This window comes from Anser cygnoides, chromosome 4 (assembly GCF_040182565.1).
Source record: "Anser cygnoides isolate HZ-2024a breed goose chromosome 4, Taihu_goose_T2T_genome, whole genome shotgun sequence".
Classification (NCBI taxonomy): Eukaryota; Metazoa; Chordata; class Aves; order Anseriformes; family Anatidae; genus Anser; species Anser cygnoides.
Window position 1 is genome coordinate 77,326,023 of NC_089876.1, and position 24,302 is coordinate 77,350,324.

Here is a 24,302-nt window from a genome sequence, read left to right on the forward strand (position 1 = left end):
GAAAGGGAAGTAGCGAGCTCTGCTGTAATTCCCCTAAAGCTCCGACAAGTACATGAGCCGTGAAGGCTGTGCTTCCAACCTAGGCAGGATTGTGCTTAATTGGTGGAGTGGATCTGCAAGTTCTCTTCCAGCCAGCTCAGTGTCTCCTTAAAGAAAACAATCCAGTAAAATAAGGACCTGGTCCTGTGAACACCTCCAAAGAGAGCAGTCATACTTGTTTCCCTGACACAAAAATGAATATTGCACTCAGTAGTGTCGGTCTCAGAACAAAAATCTCTCACCATCACACACGCGTTCAAGATGTCAGAAGCAGACTTTTTAAAGGCCACAGAGATGTTCCTTAGTTATAAATTATTAACAGTGTTAGACTGTTAAACAAAAGAGGAAAATAAAGAGTTACTTTGAAAATATTTCCAAACTTGTAACAACAGGTTTACAACACAATAGCCCTAAAGGAACGGATCTGTATGATTTAAAAAGTAATATTAGTTAAAGCAGTCATTAGATATGTCACAAGGCTAAGAATAGCTCTGTAATCATCATTCTGTCAGCATGTGAAGAGATAGGATTTCACAAGGTCACATAAGAACTTCAGTCAAAAAAAAAAAAAGCCTATGCAAGAAAAGTAACGCAGTAAGGTCCTGGGGTTCTGGGGCACTTGTCGAGGTTTCTGCTTTCAGGAGGAAATTTCCGTTTTATTCCATTGTTATATTAAATCATTAACGCAGTAATACAAACCTAGAAGTTACTGTGAATCTCTGCCTTAATGGTTGTCTGTAGGAAGGATGCTTTGTTAGCTTGTGAAAGATGACCCCAGATGACGTCCTTGTAACACGCTTTTGCTCCGCATGCACTTCCCTCTCCTGCCAGATCTCCATCTGACCTGCTCTTGAGGACAGACCCTGACATGACACAGATGCGTCACTTCAACTTGCTGCTGTTACTCATATGCGTTGTGCATGTGCAAGTGTCCATATGCGATGAGAGCAGAGGAATCCTGGCTTCAGTGTGCCTAGTAAAATGAGTTTGGGGACAGACTGTTTGCTGTGTGCCAATTTTAGATTTATAAGCAACGTGAAACTTCATATGGAACTGAAGTAAGGAACGGCCGATGTGAAGTTGTAGTTGGTTTTGACTCTTGCTCATGCCACCAGATAGGAGCATCTTTTGCCAAATCCTCTGGTAGCCACCTTCTTGCTTCTTCTCATCCTCTCTCAGTAAAGAAGACATTGGGGAGGAAAGGGATCAAAGCTGATTTACTTTGCCTTGTGTCATCCCTCAGCGAAAATGTCACTTTCTAGCTCACCTTCCTCTTTTACTCCTTCTTCCTGTTCAGGAAAATTGAGTTACTTTTTCTTGGGTGGGGTTGTTCGATTTTTCAGCAGATTCAATTCAACTCTGGATTTTTACTAACAATTTTTTACTATAAAAAGGAATAAACTAAACCAACTTTGAATCTGGTGAAGGTGAACATATTTTTAAGTATGCTACAGCCACTTAGATGTTGGTTTCCCATAATTCCCCTAAAATTATTATTAACCTTTCCAGTTCTAAAATATGTAATCCTCATGTGAGTTTTAGTTCTGGAATCTTATTACAACATTTTACAGCAGTTTTTCATCCAAATATAATTATGTAATGATACCTCTTTTGTTTTATTTTTCAAAGTCTCTTTCAGAACTGCATGGCTTTTTAGGCTTTGGTCTATAATTCCGGTTCAGAAATTACAAATTGATTTAGAGACTCTAGTGTCCATCTGTGTATTTTTAAGTGTTGTACTAGCTGAAGTCTGAGTGCTGTAACGCGATAAGTAACCTACTTACCCTTTAACTTTATTACTTTAAAAAATGGCTAGCGCTCCAGTTTGTGGGATGTTGCATAACACAAGACTCCCATGTATGATTTATAACATTGACATCACAGACTGTGCTGGTTAATGTCAGCCCTGGTCTGCTGTTTTATATCAGCAACTATCAAGCTTATTCGTTATCAATAAATAAGAAATGCCAAATAGTTTCATTTAGTTTTCATGAAAAATGTCGTATTTTTTATTTTGAGCTATAGGTATTAATATAATTATCTGATTATATTAGGGAAGGAAGAAAAACAAAGGAAGTAACTTGGTTTTCATAGTGTTTATTCTCACTGGCAAGCCCTCTTTTGCCTTTCTGCCCCCACATGCCTTCTTTTGAGACTGAATTCATTCCACACAGATGTGAGTACTCACTGACGGTGGTATTTTTCAGTTTGTGAGGTTACCCTGTGTCCATCTGACCCTCTCTCTGCACAAGTTAAAGCAGTTATTGGAGCCTTCCAGTACTGGGGGGATAGTCCGTTCTTCCTCCAGCCATCTCAGAAAGCTCTTCCTGCAGTCTTCGCATCTGCAAACATGCCCTGCTGGGTCCTTTGGGGGCAAACAGGGAAAAGACTGTGCTGCGACCGTGTGCTGAGTAGTATCATGTATTCATCGTGTGTTCAGCTTCAGTTCATGACCAACAGAGGTTCAAGATGTGCTGCACTTAGAATTCACTTAACCCAGCCCTAGGGGTGACCAGGGTGGCACCCTCGTGTCGGGTATCTGCACATGTGCTTGTAAGCACTTACCTGTGTTATGCGAGTTGAATGTCAGCATGGCTCTTTTCATAATATGATTTCTTTTGAATTACTGCAGTTTACTGCCAGAATTTGATGCAATAGATCAATGACACAGTTTTTCATGGTACCATTGCAGTTATTCTTAACATTTGGCTAGGACTGTAGATTGGGCTATGGACAGATGCCCTCTTCAATATCCGGTTAAATCTGAACTTCATTTTGTCTGTCCCTCTCCCTCTCCCTCTCCCTCTCCCTCTCCCTCTCCCTCTCCCTCTCCTCTCCCTTTTTTACTTGGAGTTCTCAGAGCAAGCTTCTCTCTGAGGATTGTTCAGACAAAAACCTGCAGGTCCAACACAGATTATCCAGTTGTGAAACATAAGGAAACGAAAGGTATTATTATAAATGGGAGATGGTAGTAGAGCTTTGCAGTACAAGAAATCTTAGTGTCCAATTAATTGTTTTCCTGAATTCCTGCCACCCAGTTGGTAACTGCAGTTCTTCCCCTGAAATTCAGTGTGAAATTAAATGGGAAAAGGTAATAACTTTTTCTCAGTCTCCTTGAGTCAGTGAGATACATTATGAAACATAGGAATCAGAAGTCTGTCCTGAATCACACGATTTAAATCACTGAATATAAGCAAATTTCCGTCTATTTGAACTGTATTTTGATGATGTTTTTTATTTTTGAATTGTGTCATAATATTTTTTTATTTACATCCTAAATGTGAAAAAGTGAGATTCTTAGTTTCCAGGTGGTGTTTGTTTGTTTTGTTTTGTTTTTGTTTTTAGCAAATTTCTCCTGTGGTTCAAATATGATTTCAGTCCTTCTCCAGAATGTAGTTTAAAATTTGATAACGAGAAATCAAAAGAACTTAAAACTTGGCAGGGGGGACAGGTACGGATGGGACGCATCAGGCAGGTAGACCCTGAGCTGTCTGCTCTGGCTGAAGCTGCTTTGGGCTGGGACATTGGACAGCAGACCTCCAGAAGTGCCTTCCAGCCTCAGCCATTCTCTGATTCAGTGTCCACAACAACACAGCATGAAGGCAGGGTTCCTAAACCAGATGTCTCTCTTGTGGCTTTTGTCTTCTGTCTGTGAAACAGTCACTCAGAAACTAGGCTTAATGCTCTCAGCAGTATTAATCAAACAGCTTGGATGAAGATATGTGAACGATTCCTAGAGGTATTAGTTACAGAACTGAATTATGCCCTAAAGCTCTTTGATTATGAGTGTTCCTTGAGATTAGAAAACTTTTGGATCCTGTAAATAATCTCCAGTCATCTGCTCACAAACAGGTAAATAGTTCTAGAATGAACCTTCCCTGCTATTCACAGGTTATGTTATGAACGTTTCTTGTTCATTATTTAACCAACTTTAGTGTGGGGGGTTTTCATAACATAACATTAGGACTAGATCACGAGAATGTGTTATGCATCCAGATGTATTTTTGCGAGTCCATAGGTCTAGTCATGTGGACTCAATTATTTGCAAAACTTTTGCAGAACGTAGCAATGATGACAAATATTCTCCAGGATTGGAGAACAGTTTTTTTCAGTTAATAAAGAGAAGATACATTGCTTAATAACAAAGATCTTGGACTTTCATGAATAAAACCGTTAAAATTGAAAGGGGTTGAAGTCTATACTACAGAAAAGATATGAATTGAATTCAAATAGGAAATCAGCGTGTTTCTTTCCTGTCATCTTCCATGGTTTTACAGTTTCTCTACTTAAGGAAGTTACTGTGTAGTTAGGGAAACTGCGCATGCGTGAAGTACCAACTATGATATGTTTGCTTCCCCAGAGGCACACGTAATAAGATTAGTTTCAGGTAGCAGGACTTATCCCACTTTCAAAACAGAATAAACAGATCTGCAGAGCTGCTCACACAGGAAATGCATACATATCATTGACAACCCTGGAAATCCATGCTGAGTTCCTGGAGAATGAGTTCCCCATGGAGACAAATGTTTGTAGAATAGGCTCCTTGCAGCAGAAACCTATCTTTGTCTGTGAAATAGTGTGCCTACCAAAGTTTTGCATGCTATTAACTAATAACATTGTTTTCCTTTGACTCTACCTAAATTATGTTGCCATTTTTTGCCATGCATTCGCAGCTATTGTATTTCACATACACATCCACTGTAAAAGAATTTCATTCAGAAGCCTGTCACAGTACAAGATTATTGGAGTTGACTGTGAGATTAGAGCATTACCTACAAATGTGTGCTTTGCTGTCACTGGTAATAATATGCAATCATGGCTTAAAACGGGAAGCAAACACACGGAAATTATTCTGTAGATACAGACTAAAGCCAGTTACTCAAGTTGCTCTTCATTTATTTGTATAGAAAAGATTTGTTAAAGCTTCAGTTTTCGACAGTAAAGAAGGCAGATATATGTGTGTATATATATATAAGTACGTATTTAAAACATGTATATATTGAAATCCTATGAATCTCTATGTACCATTCTTATATCTGTAAACCATACATCTGTATGACAATATAAAAGTAAATCGCTTAACTATGAGAAAGGACAAAAAAAAAATCAAATCTAAATATGAGCTTCTTGTCCATTCTTTACTATGAGGGAGCAGTGCAAAACCTGCGTAAAAACTTCTCATTCAGTTTGATAGCACTTATACTAGTCTTGCAGGATAGGATTTCATTCAACTGGTGTTAGTCCTTTTATAGGACTCCTTGTCGTTACCGTTGTCATTCACTGTTTCCACCCTCAAAGCACAGGGCATTTAGGCTGGTTGTGTCTTGTCGCAAGAAAGTATTGTCCTAGTTATAAATCTCCATCCCTCACCAGTCTGTTTTTGTGATGAGAGTGAATTTCTAGTTTACAGATTTCGCCGAACCTATTTGATTCATGGGAGGCTGTGACCTGGCAGTGCAATGTTTGACAAAGGCCATAATTCATTCAAAAGCCCATGTAGGTTTTATTTAGAAATGCTGGCTTTTGAGAGGAATTAAAGGGAGCAACCTTCCTAAATCATTTCTAAAGTACCCCATAATGTACTGCTTTTTTAACATCCAGAAAAATCTTGATTTGTGTTTACATGATTACTTGATTAGTTTGTCCAGAAATTATTCAGCTTCTATAAATTAAACACAACAGCTACCTCTGGCACAAATAAGAATTAATGCAGTTTTTCAGCCCAAATTGAAACTTGATATTTTGTTTGTATCAGTGAGTGGATTTTTTTATCTGTTCAAATTTAAATCAGAAACTAAAGGTAGTGTACAATCTATTGGCAGAAATGCACAAAAGCTATTGACTGAACATGTATCTGAGGTCCTCAGTTCATAAGGCACGAACAAATTTCATTATCTGGATACTTTGTGAAGCTAGCCAGACTTTCACAGTAAAATCAGCAAAAATGAAAAGTCTGCACAGTTACTGTTATCACTCACATACACGGTATTTTAACAGATATGTAAGTATGCAAAGTGGAGAAACTATGCACAGAAATACATTCATTCACTTTAAATTCATTGTGAAAAACAGTGTTACACTTAGCAATGGCAGACTGTACATCACCCCATTAAAAGCAATATAGCTTGTTTAGCTTAGATCATGTTTGCATTAAAAGAATTTGTGTTGCCAGAAAGGTGAGTAAAAATATGGTAAAATGAAATTAATTGGCAGGTGTGAATCGGTTGATCTTTTACATTTACAGACATTTCACAACAGACACAGTAGGATTTCACAGCAGCTCTTTTTCAAATACGAACAAAAGGCTATGTAGAGGGAGGATGGCCTTTTTATCTTCATGGTCAAAAGCTCATAGATTTATTTTTAGACATGATGTGTATGGAAAAAATGGCCTAAAATTTCCCTCAGGTGCCAGGTTGTGAGTGGTTCTAAGGCAGCAGGAGAATTTTGTTAAAGGAAATATTGTGGTGAATGCATGAAACACTTCACTAGAGTAAAGATGGGGGTGGAGGGGAAGTGAAGGGAGGAGAGAGAGAAATGTACAGCTAAATGTCTCTGTCTCCTAAACACTCACAGAAGTGCTGTTTGAAATTGAGCAGAAATGGGCAAGCCCCACATTCCTCCTGTGGTCATAGAGCTTCCCACTCTTCTAATGCACTCCAGTAGACTCGCGGAGTTCAGCTGCCACTGCAGAGCTCACATCTGGTACGGACAGCATGCTTTAATAATCCTAGAAATAACTTCGGAATACCTACTCATCTTAGAAGCAGTTTCCCCTTGAGACTGGGCCATATTCCCCTGCAACAAGGCCCTGCAGTTTTCGATCGATTTTCAGTGCACAAGTGTTATATCGGACATGTTGCAGCTACTGTGCATCCCCTGTGCACAGCCTTGTGTGGGAGGCTGGATACCAGAGCTGTAACCTGCAGGTTTCCAAACAGGACTGTCTCCAGGCTTCTGGAGGTGCTTGGCACCAAGTTTCTGCAGAAAACTAATTTGCGGTGAAGCCAGCCTCCACGGAACGTGCTCTATGATTTGCATGCCCATGTGCCCAATACTAATTTGGGGATGTATGTGCAGTAGGCCAAATTTATAATTCCCTTTGGTTCATTAAGATTCTTTTCACCTTCTAATCTCTCAAGTCAAAGAGGGTCTGATTCTACCCATTTATCACACTACACAAACACTGTAGCCTAGCCCAAAACCATGCTGGGAGGTGTTACTTCTAGGAGGGGAAGTAGACCTATGCTCTATTTAAGGGGGCCTTGCAGGTCTGCCAGTCTAAATGACATGATTATTAACATTTTCATGTTTATTTTTCTAATTATATTCTAATTTATACACTTAAGCTGAAGCTGAAATGGTAAATAAAAATATTCAACCTATGCGTGGCTGAGAACCAGTTACTACTTAATTATTGAATCTGTTTTCTTTTTGTTATTAATCACTACTCAAGTCAGAAAATATCTAATCCAGAATTAGATTTAGATTTTGCTGACCTCAAAGCAGGAGAGATTTTGAGGTATCGGTTTTGTATGAGTTTATTCTTGCCTATGATAAAAATGCAGATTGTGGTAGGCATCCAAAGTCAATGAATAACCAAGGTTTTCAGCATAAGAATAGTGGGTTGTGAAAGCTGAAATTATTGTCCCATATCCTTCCACAAATCTGTAATGAAATCAGTGGTGCTTCCTAGGTACAACTGAAGAAACAACTGATTCTTAGCTCACAAAATCAGAATTGTTGATGCAGTATGTCTTTTTTAAGAATTAATTTATGATTACTCGACAAGCCTAATTTTTCAAAAAGCTGCTAACTGGCTTATGGTGTGTATGATTAAAAAATAAAAAAAAAAATAAAAAAATAAAAGAGGTTTTGCAAGCCTATAAGGCTTGCCTACAAGGCAACATAGCAAGTGTTTAAAGGATTAGGCCCTGAACTAGGATAGTTCCACATTTAAGCAAGAATACATCTGGTAGACAGAAACAAAACCTGCATATATATTTACCCAGGAGGACGTGAACTGAGCTTAAGGCGTTGCTAGGCCAGTGATGAAGTGGAGAGCTTGGCCGCATGAAGGTTTGGCTTTCCTTTAAACTTGGAATAAGACAGTTCAGAATGGACTGCGGAATTGAGCTAATGAAAAGTATGCACTCGAACGTCCTGTGTGTCAAGAAGGAGTGCAAGATCCTTGCACTGGGGGAGGAAGGAATTTGGCTGGCCGACTTGCTGAGCAACGGGGCCATAGCAGCACCTGTGGGAAGCTTTGACTTGGTGTGCAAGAATGGCTGTGGTATGTACATCACAGCTCAGGACACATGGAAACAGCACACTGAAAGGATGGCTTGCACTTGTTTAGTGAAATTAGACCTGTCTCAAGCTGCCTGACAGTAATTTATAAGAAACACTGATCCTTCAGAACCTGTGGATTTGGATTTCCACTGGAATCTTGTCTGGTAAAGATTTAAACTTGATAAGGAGCCAGAGCACAGTCCTTAAACTTTCCTCTTTCTCCAAATCAGTGTAGCGACTTGGATTTGTTACCTATCAGGGTCATTTTTCTACTGGTAATGTGCAGTGATGTGAGAACTGCTCAGATTGATCATTGCCCATTGGATGGCCTTTGCTCAATGGAATTTTCCTCAAAATGGTATTAGAGAAAAACAGATAATGCTTCTCTAGAACCTCATTTTCTGTGTGTCTGTTATTAATAACAGTCGCCTATAGCTGAGAAACTTGGGTTTTTAAGAGTAAATGGCCTAGCAACAACTATTAGGAGAAAAGGTCGAATGGGACTGATAAGTTAATGTTTCTCATAGATAATTTTAGTGTTGTGTGTGCTTACATTTCTTATCACCTCCAAACACACACTCCTTAATATTTCTTGATACATTGGAGCTGCTCAATGAAAACATGAGCTTTGCTGCATGCAGGTTTTCCATTAAAGCTGCTGCTTTCAAGTTATTTTGATGAGAGGTTCGGGTTTGTTTGTTAACAGGGCTCCTACATTTCACCTGAAAGATTAAAAACTGATCTTTCCAGATCTTAAAAAGACTAAAATGCCCTAGCCTCCTGCAAACTAAACTGAATGACAAGAGAACTTAATTCCACAGAGTTGTATACCAAAAGAAAAAAAAATGACATTTTTTGTGTGCTTTCTGTCCATTGGTTCTGGTTGAGAAAATATGCCCCTACAAATCTTAGCCTTTTCTTTATCTATTGCTATTAAATCTATAAGGTATACCTTTAGAAATCACTATATCCTCTAGAGGAGAACAAGGATCATCTGTTTGTTGCGCTGCATCAGATCTGAACTCTTAACTGGAGTCATATATGCCTATGTAACTCAATTAAAAATTTGCTACTAGACAAAAATTGTGCTAGAAATGGACTTGAAACAGATAACTTCTTCTGAACTCTTATATCTTTTATCATAATTAAAAACTAAAACTCCATAATTTGTCGCAGTCTGTGGCATAAATCAGAACACAAAGTTGTATTTTTTAGACATTCAGCATTAAAAGTTATTATACTTTATAGTTTTTCATACTGAAAGCAAATTACAAAACTGTCTCCTTTATTTGTGGCAAACAGTGTTTCATTTCTGTCATTGCCAAGCTTTTGATTGGAGTGTCTTTGGAGAAGGGTACCACCTGAAATTCAATGGGATAAATGGTCTGGTCCAAAGTGCTTCATCGAATGATCTGTGTACTAAGAGTTGCAATATGTAATTCCAAGAGGAATTTTTTGATTCTTAGAAGCTACTATATTGAAAACATTGCAAGTAAAACTACCATCCTCCACAGCAGCATGTATATATTGTAGGCCAGTTTTTCTGGAAGTTAATACATAGTAAACTTATAGTTAAGTGTTCTTTGTAACTGAAAAAAGAAAAGGTTCATTCTGAACTGTCAAATTAATGTCCAGATGAAGTAAATAGAAATGAGGAATTTTATCTTTATGAGAAGATGTGATGGAATGGACAAAGAAAAATATTTACATAATAGGCAATATCCAGTTACCAAAGAGGTGGAAATGGAGGAGGTGGAGCAACAGGCAATTCTTAGATTGGAAACACAAGGATCTTCCCTGAACTAAACTCCTACCTGCTACTAGCTCAAAAGCTGAAATTCATGTCATCTCCAGCCTTCTCTATGTTTCCTCTGTGTTTCTGTGCTTCAGCTTCGTTATTCTTTTGTACCTTTGCTGATTTTCCTGAAGTTTTGTTCTGTGATAAGTCCAGTTTATGTTCCAATTCTGACTTTTAGGGCTTTCCCCACCTGCCATATTTTTGTGTTGTGGGGTTTGGTTTCTGTGTGTGTGGTTTTTGTTTTTCTTTTTGTTTTTCCATATATATGACTGCATAGGCTGATAAGCTTACACTGTTACACTGTAATTGTAGGAGAGGAAGCAGATCTTCAGTAATCTTGTGCTTTTCTTCCTCAATCTGATCTTGTGTCATCTGATGCAGCCCACATTTTTCCACGTGACATGCAGTATAGGAATGGGTACTTGGGATGTGTACAGTCAGGAAAGAAAAGGAGTCTAATCCAAAATGCCAACAGTAGACCACTTTCCTCGTTGAAGAGAAGCTGGATTCTCTTGATTTGAAAGATCTCTGCCACTTCAAAACAAAATTTTTTTTTGTTCACACTAAGTGGGTAAAAAATCTAGAAATTAAGACAATTGGAATAAAAAGATGAGAGCTGAAGTCTGTGAGTAAATATTAAATGCACTCATACCTTTTTGTAACTGGCATGCTACTGCAGGATACATAAACTTTTAGTACCAGTTTTGGGATAAATCTACCTAATTTAGTAAAAAAGATGTGTGCTTTATCTGCTAGATGCACAGATCTGAAATGTCTTCTGTTTATATTCTGAATTATTAATGTGAATATATCTAAATTAATCCCACATCCCTGCTCATGTAGAAGAGAAGGTCTCAGAGTTATGCTGCTGTATTTAAATATCTACTCTTCAATGAAGCGTTATTTTGATGACCTATACTGTTAAATGATTTTGTCCCTTTTAGTATTATTATTATGTGCTGTGATGCTTTCTGTGCTGATATTTTGTAGCATTTGGGTATCCTTTTATGACAATTGTCTTTGCAGCTACCATTCTGCAGTTACAAAATCCATCTTGAAAGCTAATACGCATTTAAAATATAAACATACAATGCTAGATGAAAGGATTGTGAAACAGATAAACAGAGGCAGATGGTGCAGATTTAATTAATAAAAAACACAAACAGGAAAATAAATCTGCTGCAATGATTTAATGCCTAATTTAATTAAGAAAAAAATGTATTGGAGTTTAGTTATATCCAGGAAATTATGTACTATGTTGTTTCTATTTGGAGAGAAATGGTCTATATAAAATTTACAGCATTTTGTTGCATGAAGAATCTGATACATGCTTATTGAGTTCCAAGGAATTTTGCTTCTTACAAGGAACAAAATTGAGGGGAAAGGGAACTAGGCTCAGATCATTAGGTTAGATGCAGGGAGCTGGACTTTGAGGCTGGGCTCTCAAATACCCAGTTAATGCCTTTGCTCTCATGCAACTGACTGTCTAGGCGGGGAATCTTCTGTTCTGTTTTGACCAGAAGTGTAACATCCTGCTAAGAAACCCTCCCCACTGAAAATGTTTTTGAAACTTGAACCCAGACATATGGAGTGCAGGGTCGGTTTACCAAATTGATATGCTCCTTAAAGGGAAGGAGTAAGAAAAAGTGTTGTTTGTTCTTGTTTTAAGTCCTGATTAAATGCTAGTCTAACCCATTTTTTAGATATCCTTACAAATTATTAGAACTAGTTAAATGTGATTAGAAATAAGAGTAGGAAAAGCATCAAAGGGAAGAAAGGCATAGAGTTTGTGACTCTCGTTGCTGTGTATTTTGCTGCCTGATGCTGTTTTCGTTTGCATAAAAATTTGAAGACTGCACATGCGAGAAACAGCAATACAGTTATCTGGACTTTGATATTATTTTACCCAAACAGACTTGTTTGTTTGAATTTGAAACTTAAGCAGTTCTCTAAGCTGATAAATAAAAGTTTACATCTGGTTTATTCTGTGGAGTTAGCATTTTGCTGGCTCCAAGTACAACTTAACTGTAGTGTTGCAGTTTGTTTCTTCGTGAGATTTTTTTCCACTGCTTCTATATGCATAATGCCGTAAGAGATCAGTACTGGAACTGAATTATTTTTTGTTTTATAGAGTACTCAGCTGGCCAAAAAATGAAAAATGAGAGAGGGAACATTGTGGGGTCACACAGGAGATGGTCTGTGGAATTAAAACCACAATAAATCTGGATTGCCTTGGGTGGGGAGTTTTAGCCTGTTCATTCAGGGAAAGAATAGTGAAGATGTAACTACTTGACTGCAGTTCTGGGTTCTGGTTTCAAAATTATATCCTTGCTCATGGTGTTTTAGCTCTCTAGGAAAAGGGTTAACATTGATAATCCCCCTCCCCCCCAAAAAAAAGCAAGCATAAATATTTCTCTTTTCTTACTGCTAAATCAAGGAAAAATATACTTTTCCTCCCCAGTAAATAAAAATGATTTTATTTTAATAAAACTATTAAAATAATTTTAGGTCAAGCCAAGACTAATTTCTTTTTTGTTGCATTTTTTTTTAGTCAGAGAAGCAAAAACAAACAAAAAAAATCAGCTATTGCTAGACTTTCCTGTATTTCAGACAGACTGCTAGAGACTGGTAGGAAAGAATTTGGTTTGCATGCTACTCTCCTGCACTAACATCAACTGAAGTAGCACCCCTGGACACTCTCAAGGGCCTGGGAGTGACATGGGGACATCAGCCCCATCTGACCCAGGTCACAGGCAAGCTGCACTCACAGGATGCCCCTCAGACGGAGCAGAGTCAGAGGGGGCTGGGGGCTGAGGGGGGATGTCTCCAGTCACCCAACTGCTCACAGTTTTTCATGCACTGGTTATGTTGATCGAGAGCAGTCCCAGAGCGACGGGATCAGCCTTATCAATCTGCTTTATGCTTCCATTTGCTGCACAGACGGGGCTTGTAGCTGCTCTTCTTGAGTTTGCTGACATCTCGTCACCACTGTCAGCCTGTCTTCCTGGTGAAATCATGAGCCAGGGCAGATTCCTGGCTCTGGGGGTGTTTTTAGGAGGGCATATGATCCCTGGCACTGCCTTCTTCAACTGGACGTTCTCTGTTTGTTTATGAGAGAAGAGGGTGGGGTCTTCTCCCTGGCTTATGTTTACCTGTTAAGACTGTAATTTTGATAAGTAATTAATTCTGTAAAAACACCATTTAAAACCTTCAAGTCCTTTCATTAATTTCTCTAAGTAATTTTATTAGAATATATTTCTGGTCCAATCTATAACCTTCAGGGAACTAAATCTTTTTTGTTTGTTTGTTTTTGTTTGTTTGTTGTTGTTTTGTTTTGTAACTCCAACACAGAGCTAGTGTTGTAGAATAGGCCTAGTATCTCAAAATATTTCAAATGTTATGGGAATGCCCTTCCTCCACTAATGATCCATATGTGTTATCTGTTGATATTATATTGCTTTATACTGTTTTATATGTTGGCAGTTACTTTATTCAACCTATATTTAAATATGTATCTTTTTATCTCCTACATTTAAAAAATAATAGTCTTGAAGAAACTCCCTTTAATGGGTTTCTATTGGAATCCTAGTCCTCTATTATAGATACTTATTATTATCATCCATCCTGTTACAGAACAAATTAAGGTGAAAGAAACTTTGAGCTGAAAGAAACAGCGTTAATTTATTTAAAACAGGACATATCCTTATGTACAGAAGAAAAATAAATTTCAGAAGTGGAACTAAAAATCTGAGTGTGAATTAGAAGGAACTAAAATAGATACTAAAGCTGGTGTTTTCTGTTTATTTACTGCATATCATATAGAATTGTACTTTATCATTTGTAAGTATAGGAGGTGAGGAATACAGTGTGGTTATTTGGGCAGATATCTGGAAGAGACAATATACACATTGGAGTGAACTTCACTCACCACCTTTTACATACGGTAAGCTCATTTAGCAATCTTCAGAGCATAATCTTCTCACAAGACTGTCACAATCCTCATCTGCAGTCTTCTTAAAATATTGTCTTGCTGTCAGGCTGTTTCAGGCTTTTAATAGGTGCATAAAATCTTACTGACTTGTAAATCTTCTAAAACGTTCACATGAATAATGCAGAAGTTAAAATTCACATGGGTGAGAAGTTTCACAGATAAGAGACCATCTACTAAGAAAGCATGTGGTTGCCCTGTGAGTGCCATTGGAGTTGTAAACATTATCGGGGAAAAGTGAGGTTTCCTGGGGCTGCAGTAAGTAAAGCCTGTTACATCTTCTGGTATTAATCATAATAAGTGTTTTATCTGCGGCTGTCATGTTTAGTTTCTGCATGCAATTTACCTCTCAGGCAAGCTGTTCACAGTATCGGCCAACCTTATCTCTGAACTTATGGTCTTCAAGTACCTAAATGTATTTCCACCAGAGTTCCCACAGTTAATGTGACAAAAGCCAACATAAGTGCTATTTTAAGACTGCACTGCATCCCCTTACAAAAAATAGTGTTGCCTGAATTCTGATCACTCCTATCAACCAAAGAAAAGCTTAACTGCATTTACTAGTCCTACACTCTACCGCAATTTTATTATAACCTATTTTCAGATAGACTTCCTGTACACACATAATTTATCTCGACTCCAAATGTCCTTCACATGTTATCTCCTATCCTCTAAAGTGTCTTTACTGCCAAAGGTCTTCCATGTACAAAGCACGCCATTATCTGTCTGGCTCCAATGGTATGTTTAGCTGGATGCAAAATGATGAAGGAAACACACGGTCCCTGCCCTAAAAAGTTTACCAGCTAAACAATCAAATTGCTTCAGGAGATTCTACAATAGCCCTCTGAGAGGAAGGCAGGAAAAAAAATGCCTTCAACAGTTTTGTGGGTTGCTGTATTTGCATGGTGATTCCAAAATGATAGGGAGAAAGAGGTCAAAGATTAGACAGCTCTTAATATTCTATTTTGTATGACCCCATCTCACCGCAATACTCTCATGATCTGCTAATAATCCTTTATAATTAAGCTTCCAGCCTAATATTAAAATGTAATCCATGTGAACACCAATCAGAGCATACAGCAAGGAGTGAAGTGGTAACCACTTCAAGTTGTGCATGGCAAGCACTATGCAGTTTTAATTTAAAATCTTTAAAACATTTGGCCCTCGATGCAAAGACATATCAAGTTTCACTTCAAATATACACAAATACTGCACAACACATCTAGTTCAGACCTGCTGCTGTGACACTGTTTGCCTCCACGATGCTTGCCAAAAAGAATATGGAAATATTGCTACTGTGGAAATGGAGACTGTGCTTGATAGCTACCTTGACATTTAGACAGAGCTTGAGTGCCAAACAGGTTTTGTAGCAGCCCATAAAATATATGGCCTGGGTTCAGAGTTAGTAAACTTTGAATTTGGCCTTCTGAATTGGGTTTTTTGTGCAAATTATATGAATGTATCATAGTGATCACACCTACAGGAGCCAATTGTTTTCTCCTTGCACTGGTGTAACTCTAAGAACTTAGCTGAAATTACTGTCACAACAAAGGTGACATGATGCAATGTTTTAGCCCACATTTCTATCTGTTCTATTTCCATTTATTGTTGCAGATGCTCTCTTTTATAACCTTAAAACACGTCCATGTTAGTTAAGCCACTAGTGGCTTAGGCTGTTCTGCATATTAAAATGAATAGTTCATTTTCCTCCTCTTCTTTCCTCACACAAACCTACTCACCAGAAGTCTTTCCTGTAGGAATACTTGTATCCTGCACAATATACTTTTTGTTTTCAAAAATACAAAAGATTAACAGTTCAATAAACTAAGCCAGTGTAAGAGAAGCAACATTTTTTTCAGAGTTCAGGTAAATATTTGGATGGCAGTGAATTTAGTCCAATAGATTCTTAAGCTAACTGTTCCCATTTGACTGCAGATCAAGAAATAGGAAAAGAGCTGCAGCACTAAGCACCTAGAAGAGCTCAAGGGGAAGTGCAATGGGAATATTAGGTCATAGTAATCTTTTGATTGGCTTTTTTCAGAGAGAAAAGTTCAATTTTAGCTTTTGTGAGCTAAGGTAGAGTAAGCCAGCTGTGAACTATGGAACATACGGCTTTTCCATTTGAATAAAACAGGACTATACTGCAGCTTGAGATGCTCTTGGTATTTCTCATTTCTTTAAAGAAGCTTCACAAACTAGCTAGGAATGTTTTCCACCGATGGCACATGCAAAATGGAATTCCGAGCATCTAATTAGTGCTCAGAGATCTAATTAGGAGCTGCCAGTGATGTTAATATCTAATATATATTGCTTTAATCAGCCATATCCACAGATCAAAATTAACACCAGTTTTCCAGTTCTGGAAAACTTTGTTCCAGAATTAGAGACTTGGGTTCCTACAGCTGCCAGGTAACCTCCATGAATGGCCGGGGCTAACTGAGGCAACAGGGTGAAGGGCATGGGAATGGATATTGCATTGAGCAGAAAGACGGTTTGCCAAGCATTGTCCACATGTCATCATAGAGTAGAATTGCTTTCTGATTTTGGAAGGAACAAGTTGTGACAAGAGAAGCTGCATGTCGTCAATGGTGAGGTTGCCAAAAGGGACGCAAAGGATGTTTCAGAATAGAAGGGCACAACAAGAGTGCTTGCAGCATCTGCTGTGGCTGGTTTCATTGCTTTAAAGCCAGTGTGACTTTTTGCAGAGTCTGATCACTTTGAATTCCAAGAGCAGATTACTGAAATTATGGTGACTACTGTCCTTCAGCACTATCCCTTTTTTAAGGTTTATCTTCTTTGGAACAAAAAGAGAAAAAGAGCCCATGGGAGGAAAAAGCAAGTAGATGACAGAACATGCAGTTACTTCTTTAGGCATGTTACTGTCCTGAAGATCACATTAAGATTTAATTTTGATTCCTGCTCCTTCCTTCACAGTATAATCCAAATGAAACTGAAGGAAATAGCAGGAAATTAAGCTAAAAACAGTTTTAGGAGGGGACTTGAATTTAAGTATGGGAGGTGGCCTGCCAATTATTTTTTAGGGCATTGCATGAAGATAGCATGGGAGATAGTATGTTCATCCTTTATGTTTATAGATAGCTAAAGTTGTTCTGTGTTTTAAATATTTATGCTATTTTTTCAAAGCAATAACATATACGTGATATAGTGTAATACCTGGAAAACCTTTGTTATTGTTTTATAAGTAAGTAGAATTAAGTTGCTTGGAAGATGGGAAGAGGCATATTTCCAAGAACAGGCGTGTGTCTATGCCATTTTTTCATAGTAGCTCCATAGAGCAAAAATGAATGAGTTAGTTTACATTTTAGGTATACCTAAACATATTAATCTTAATAGAATTGAATAAATCCCTGTCATCTTTGTTGTTCTTAAGATGTATCTCCTGATGCAGTTTACTTTCACTGTAGTCAGAGAAAACTTGATCTAAATAAACTTAAAGACCATGGCTAGTAAAATTAAGTCATTTTAGTATATGTAATGTTGGGGGTTATAAAAGGAATAATGTGTTCTTAAATTGTAAAAAACCTTTGACTAGGATGCTAACTTGCTCACTCTGCATGTATTTTGTAAATCACATTAATGGAAAAAGTTGCAAGCAGTTAGACAAGAGAAAAAGACCACTAACGCTTGGCACAGTAAGTTTATTTACCTGCTATTAAACCTGATCTTAAAAACATGTACCATTACCCCTTTTACCATAGTCAAGAAGGAAAAATCAATTGAAAAGTTCACAGTGGAGAAGGCAGACTTTGGGGTAAAAATGAGGTTAGTTGTGGATGGTCTGGGAGGTGATTTGTTTTGAGAATAGTTTCTCACATTTTTATGCTTATGGGCTAGATCACACTGCAGTGTGCTGGAGGGAGCAGGCCCTGTTGATTCTTAAAACCCAAGCAGATATGAAGTAACAATAGAAAAGGGAACAAGGAGAGTGTAGCCCTGGGTTTCCCACAGTGACTAGTAAATCTGCCTTGGCACAGTAACCGTGTAACCTGTATCTGTTCCTGCAGTATCTCTGAGGAGACAGAAGTGAAAGCATCAGAAGTTTGCCAGAATAAAGACTGGGTTATGAGTATACAGAGACCTAAATATTAGGCTTTATTTTGATAAGCCAAAATGACCACTATTACAGACCTTCTGTATAGTTTGCCTTCTAGATATAAGTCATGATTTTCATGGCTTTATATTTAAATTTGCCTGACAGAGCAATTAGAAGAAAAAAAGAAAGAAAAAAAAAAAGTTTAAGTCTAGATTTTTGTTACAAAAGCTAGAGGGGGAAATATTTCAGCTAAACCTTGAAAACTGTTGCTTCTTGTATTACCTTAGCAGCTAGTAACAGATGGGAAGGGAGGAGAGCTAGACATAAAACATAAGTGCTGCAAAGAGTGTGGGTGAATGGGAGCAGAAGGACCCATGGTTTTCTGCTCTAGGCTGGTCTTAAGGCAGCTGCAGGAGACACAGCACTGCCCTACCAGGGGCCTGTGCTCCCCATAGGGCATGGGGGTGCACTAGGCCCATGCAGTATCCAAACCAGGGCTGTTCAGCACAGAGATGCCCCAGCTGGAGTCACAGTCTCTGGTGGAGCAAAGCGTTTGGGAAGCCCTCTTCCTCATATGTGGCCACCTCGCTTAATTTTGGGGGCCTTCATCATGAGCATCACCGGCTGATGCAGCCTGCTCAGTGATGCAGTCTGGTCTGCATAAAGTGCGGGGGGGGGGGCACAGGGCAACCGAACTGCAACTTCTGCAGCTGTATGACAGGTGGAAATACTTCAGGCTTCAAATTAACGTTTCAGTAGGCATGTGTTCGTTTTCCTTTTTATTGAAATTATGAATTTTCTACAAAAGATATTATCCACACAAATTTTTAATACAAACGATTGGGTCATTTCCTCTTTTTCCTCATTTCCAAAAACAAGAAAAAGATTGTAGGGGATCAGATCCTTATCAGCTACCTCCTAGGTAGACAGCTTGAATTCAAAAGTGTTAATGTTATGCTTGACTCTGCAACCTTAACTTCCTTTTCTTATCAGCTTTTTTGCTGGTGCATGTGTATTTTTAAGTAGAGCCCTGCCAGGTTCAGACATTCATGCAAATATTTCATCTGTCAAGTTCACTTAAAACTAAATTTCATTATGAATCTATATTTGATAAATTATATTAAAAATACACTGCAGACAGAATCTGTAAATTTTGATGTTGTGCTCTTGAAATATTCTAAACTGTTACTTAGTTCATGTTTCCCGAAGTCTGTTGCAGAATTTCTTTTCTGACTTTCAGTCTATCTGTAAGAAAACACAGTCCATCCCTGTTTTCTATGGCTTAAGATTTCCCTGTCAGCTCCTTGCAGAGCTCCGCTTCCAATCTGTCCTTAGGGAAACCACTGAAAGGTAGGGGGGTTGTTTATTTTTAAGCTTTTGAAACTTACCTTTCACTCAGTCCATGAACAAATGAAAATTAAATCAGTAGAAGGTCTTCCCTTGGCGTCTATAGATTTCAGAACAGATTCTAAGAGCTATTTCATTCCTAGAAAGTCTGTGCCCTTTTTTGGCCCTTCAAATGTCTTGACCAAAATGCAAATCCACATAACGGTGAAATTACTTTTAGTGCTTCTCTTCTCCCTGCCTTACTCCCCCTTTTGCCTAATATCAAAAGGTTAATGAACCAAGCCCACACTGTTTAGATTTTCTACCAAGTACAAAGAAATATGTTGTGAATAGCTGATAAGTGGCATGATCAATAATAGGGAAACATCTTCCAGCTGGTGTTATATAAAGGAAAAATTATCAACAAAGACCCTGGCATTGTCAACTTTGGTTTGTAATATATTGATAAGTTACAGATTAGTCATTGCATTTTAAACAATTGTAATGTTGACCACTGAACCGTGTATATTTGGATCATCAAACATCCTAAAACTCCATTTCTGAGCGTAATGGCAGACCTTTAAGTTGTGCCTAATGAACTTCTCCATAGCATAAACTTAGTAGCTTTCTAACAGACTTTTTTCAAACATTGTTTACCATTACGAACCTAGTTCAAAACAGTAAGTACAAAAGCAAAGAGGTGTTTCAGCTTAAAAGCTAACATTTCCTAGGTAACTGAGGTACAGTTATTTTTAAATAAATTTCCTTAGTATGCCCGAAGGCTGGATGCTGTTTGGCAATCATAAATAAAGTTCTTGAGCAGCAGCTCTCTAAGCTCTTGTTTAACTCCTATGGTACCATATTTTGGTTAACAAACTTGCTACCTGATGTCCTCTAAAAATTCTGGTGCTATGTGCATTTAATTGAGCCTAGGCACATCTGCACAATATGGATCTATTAAAATATAGCATTTTGAGGAAGAATTAATCTCATATAGGGGAGAAAGAGAGAGAGGCTATGTTTGTAAGACTGGAATTTGTTATGGTACTGTGTAGAGTTTCTTCTTTTGCATTAGTATTTTACCTATAACTTATACAGATGAAAGGCTAAGCACAAGCGTGTGTTTTCATATGCACAACTCTTTGTTGTGTATTGATTTTATTGTCCAGAAGTCGTGGCTTCAAGACTGACTAAAATCTTGGTCCTCTGAAAGTCAATGGGATTTTTCTCACGCACTTCCAGAGTAAGGATTTAAAAAAAAAAAAATGTTGGGTGTAGTCTGATCTTCCAAACCAAATGAACAATTTCACCTTTCCAACTTCAAATATGCAAAATAATGAATAAATTACATGAAAAATGCCCATATAGTAAAGAAAATGAAAAGAAGTTCTGATTCTGAGAAAAACTATCTGACGGAGAGATAAGATATATCTTTTAAATTTCTGCCTTCTCCCTAACAAAAGTTGTCAACTCCCCAAAGACAAACTGCTGTCTGAGACCTTAATGAACTTTTCTGTCAACAAAATAACTGTTGTTTTGAAATGAACCGCGAAAAAGGAGAGTGTAGGTAATTTTAAAAATAAATAAATAAAAATGTTTTAGTTATTTTTTGCATCAGTTTATTTTAGAAGTGCCTAATATTTTACCAAATATTTCTTTCCTTATTGCTTCATTACGGGATTGTGGGGATCTAAAAATAACAGTGAGAGCAAATTTAAAATCTCATTAACGATTAACATTTCTTGAGTATATAAAAAATAGGAAAAATGTTAGAATGAGTAACACCTTTAGACAGTGTAGTTTTAAAGCTCTATCCCTTTATTTAAAAGCAGCAAGAGCATTTTAAACATCTCAGGAATCTGTAATATTTAAAAGATCTATCTATTAGCTGCCACAAGCACAACACTTCTAAGAATGAATAAAACCATTTAAACATTTCCCAGGACTCCTGAGACTGAGGTGTGTGCTTTGCATGTGTATGTAAAGCATAAATATGAATGTGTGTAAGTGCGTGGGATGGAAGAACAATTTTCCCTTCTTACTCTCGAGAGAATGCCTGAAATTTAATTGAGGTAAAATAAATGTTCTTATCAGAAGTCACAATAGACCTTCCCAGTTTTGTTTGTGGCAGAGTTCAGGAGCCCTCCCCGTGTGGCTTGCTCTACCTTCCCCCACTTCAGATATTAACCTGGACATCATGCCTTCCAAACATTAAATGAGCTGTGCGATGTTTTATTACATTTCTCATGTGGCTAAGCTTAGTGTGGCTTTTAAGTGTTCCTCGGTACGCCGTGCTTACGCAAGTTATTTTCTGCTGTGGATTGTTGATGCTGCAGCAGCAGATAGAGTGATGTGCCTTGAATTCCAATGAGGAGAAGGTTTTGTTTTATTTTGGGTTTTGAGTTCAGAGTGAGTATTTTGAAAAGATTTGTAACTCAGATTTTTCTCTGTATTTCAGGCTTAAAGCATTAGAAATGAATTGTTTTAAGTGCTGCTAGGAAATAATTATATGTCTTTAGATAGTAGAGTTATTTTAAAATGTCATTATTTGTAAATTATGTTGCTTTACTAGAATCTCTTTTAGCTATTGACTTATTCTCTCTTTAGTCTGGATCTCCACAAAATGCAAACGAACAAAGAGAAACCCTAGAGCACTGAAAAGGTAAATTTTATGAAAGTAATTTTTTATAAAGGTGGATGAAAGTGATGGGTAGAGAGTTTGCCAGCAAGAACCTGAATTGTAACTAAATGAGACTTTCTTTCATTATACTAAATTATTTCTGACCTTGTCCTGACAATTAGGGAAAATTTATAAGCAAAGAGGTGGGCAATTGAAGTGATGTGTATATTTTCTCAGACTCCTTTAGGGGATTAAAACCTTTCAGTGTGTTCTATCCATCTGCTTATTTAGTGCTTGTATTATTGGAAGCAATCCGTTCCTCTTCCAGCAGTGATGCTTAGATCCCTAGTTCTTAAGGGTTGTGTATGAAACAGATTTTAAGGGATCCAGCCATGATTAGAACAGTTAGCCTGTTAACGTCCTATGTATTTACAGTGGATTATTTGAAGGGAAGCAGGGGTTAAGTCAGCAGGTCTCTTGGCTTCCCCAGGGGTTAACCTGGCAGCCTGTTTGGCACACACAGGAGGGCTGACAGGTAGCAGGATTTGTCTAAGCAGTGTGCATGAGAGCCAACAAGGAAAACTGAATGCTCTGGATTAGTTTTGGATTATGTTGTCAGAGTGAAGCCTGACGGACAAACTGCAGAGGAATAAAATGCAATCTGTTTGGGGAAAGAGACAGCGTGCATAGCTTTCATTTTTCAAGAAATGACAAGAAAAATCATTAATAATTTGTAAATCCATGTCCATTAACTTTTCTCTTTGTTATCCCAAGACAGTCTTTTTAACATGATTTTGCCACTGTTCTATATCTGTTCTTTCTTGTGACAGATGGCAAGATAAATATAAAATTGCAATAGTACAGTACAAACCAAAGGGAAAAATATCTAGAAATCATAGCACCTGGAATTGCTTACAGTGGAATATTTGAGGGGGGAGGGCTATTTTTTCTCTGTCTTTATTTTTTGTGGTAAAAGATAGAGTTGAGTATACTTTACGTACTTTTCCTATTCTATGGTTTCCTTTGTGTAATCAGTACTCATTTCAAAATTTTGGAAGCAGTGTTCCATTATTTTTCTATTAAAGCAATTGCATTATCTATAACTAACATGGTTGATTCCCTGTTTTTCTTCATCTGGTTATTTCATTATTTTACTACTCAAGTACTTAATGTTTTACAAGAGGGGAAAAACAGTTTCTTTGTTTGTTTGTTTGTTTTAAAAAAAAAAAAGCCCCAGAAAGGATTGCACCATTTTTCATTGGAGTTGCGTTTGTCCTTGCAAATGTCACTTAGTTTTTTACCAATTACTTGTTTAGCTATGGAAGAATAGTTCCTGTTCATGAACTTCATTCACATTTTATTTTCAAGAGGTTACATGGGGTGTTGAAGGGTGGGGTGCTACAGTATTTTATAATATGTGAGGAACGTGCTAAATATAAGCTGATAAATATACTGCACTTAAGGAGCAATTAAAGTCAGGGAAGACTGTAAAATATATTGTAGACTTGATCTTCATTAGTTTTATATGAGATTTGTAAAGTTTTCACAGTTAGTGGATTTTTATGAAAATACCAAAACCATTTTATAGCATCTTTAATATAAGAAAAATTATTAATCAGTTGCAGCTGTTTTTTGTTACTCCTGAAGTCTTAGCAGGATAAAACAGTTTATAAATACACTAGGACTCAAATTGTAATAACACAGCCAAGTAACTTGAAGGAAATATTTTATGTGATAGGTTTTTGTTCTTTGGTTGATTGTTGGTTGGTTGGTTGGTTTGTGTTTGTGTTTTTTTTGTCTGTTTGTTTGGTTTTTGTTGTTTTTTTTTTTCTGCTTATGAATTATCCAGAAACAGAATCAGCACATTTTGAGTTTGGAATAATATGGTAAACGTTGTCTATGAATTAGTGGTGGTCAGTTTATATCTGTATGCTGCTTGTTGTGGATATTCAGGATATCAAAAATGAGGTGAGTTGGGTTTGTTTTCAGTGAGCATATGAAATGAACATTAAGTTTCTGTTTCTTAATCAATGATAGATCTTAGTGTTTGCATTCTCAGTTTTCCATTTTTATTGTATTTCCCTAAAATGTATTCTAGCTGAAAGCAGCCTTGCTGGCTGTTTTGTTTACTCGGTTATTCTTGAAAAGTAAGTAGAAAAGTGATATGAGGAATTGCTGTAGTGAA

The 24,302-nt window shown here is 37.4% G+C and overlaps 1 protein-coding gene across 8 annotated transcripts in view; it reads left to right on the forward strand.

Annotated features, from left to right (window-relative positions):
• Positions 1 to 24,302, forward strand: part of FAM241A (family with sequence similarity 241 member A) — a 321,403-nt gene that overhangs the window by 123,959 nt on the left and 173,142 nt on the right. The window contains exon 1 of one of the 8 annotated variants that reach the window (XM_066996446.1): positions 21,850 to 21,906. The exons of the other annotated variants lie outside the window; for them this stretch is intronic. Coding sequence (XP_066852547.1) covers positions 21,865 to 21,906 — 42 coding nt within the window. The 5' untranslated portion in view covers positions 21,850 to 21,864. Of the gene's footprint in view, positions 1 to 21,849; positions 21,907 to 24,302 lie in introns of those variants that run through there. 8 annotated transcript variants of the gene reach the window in all.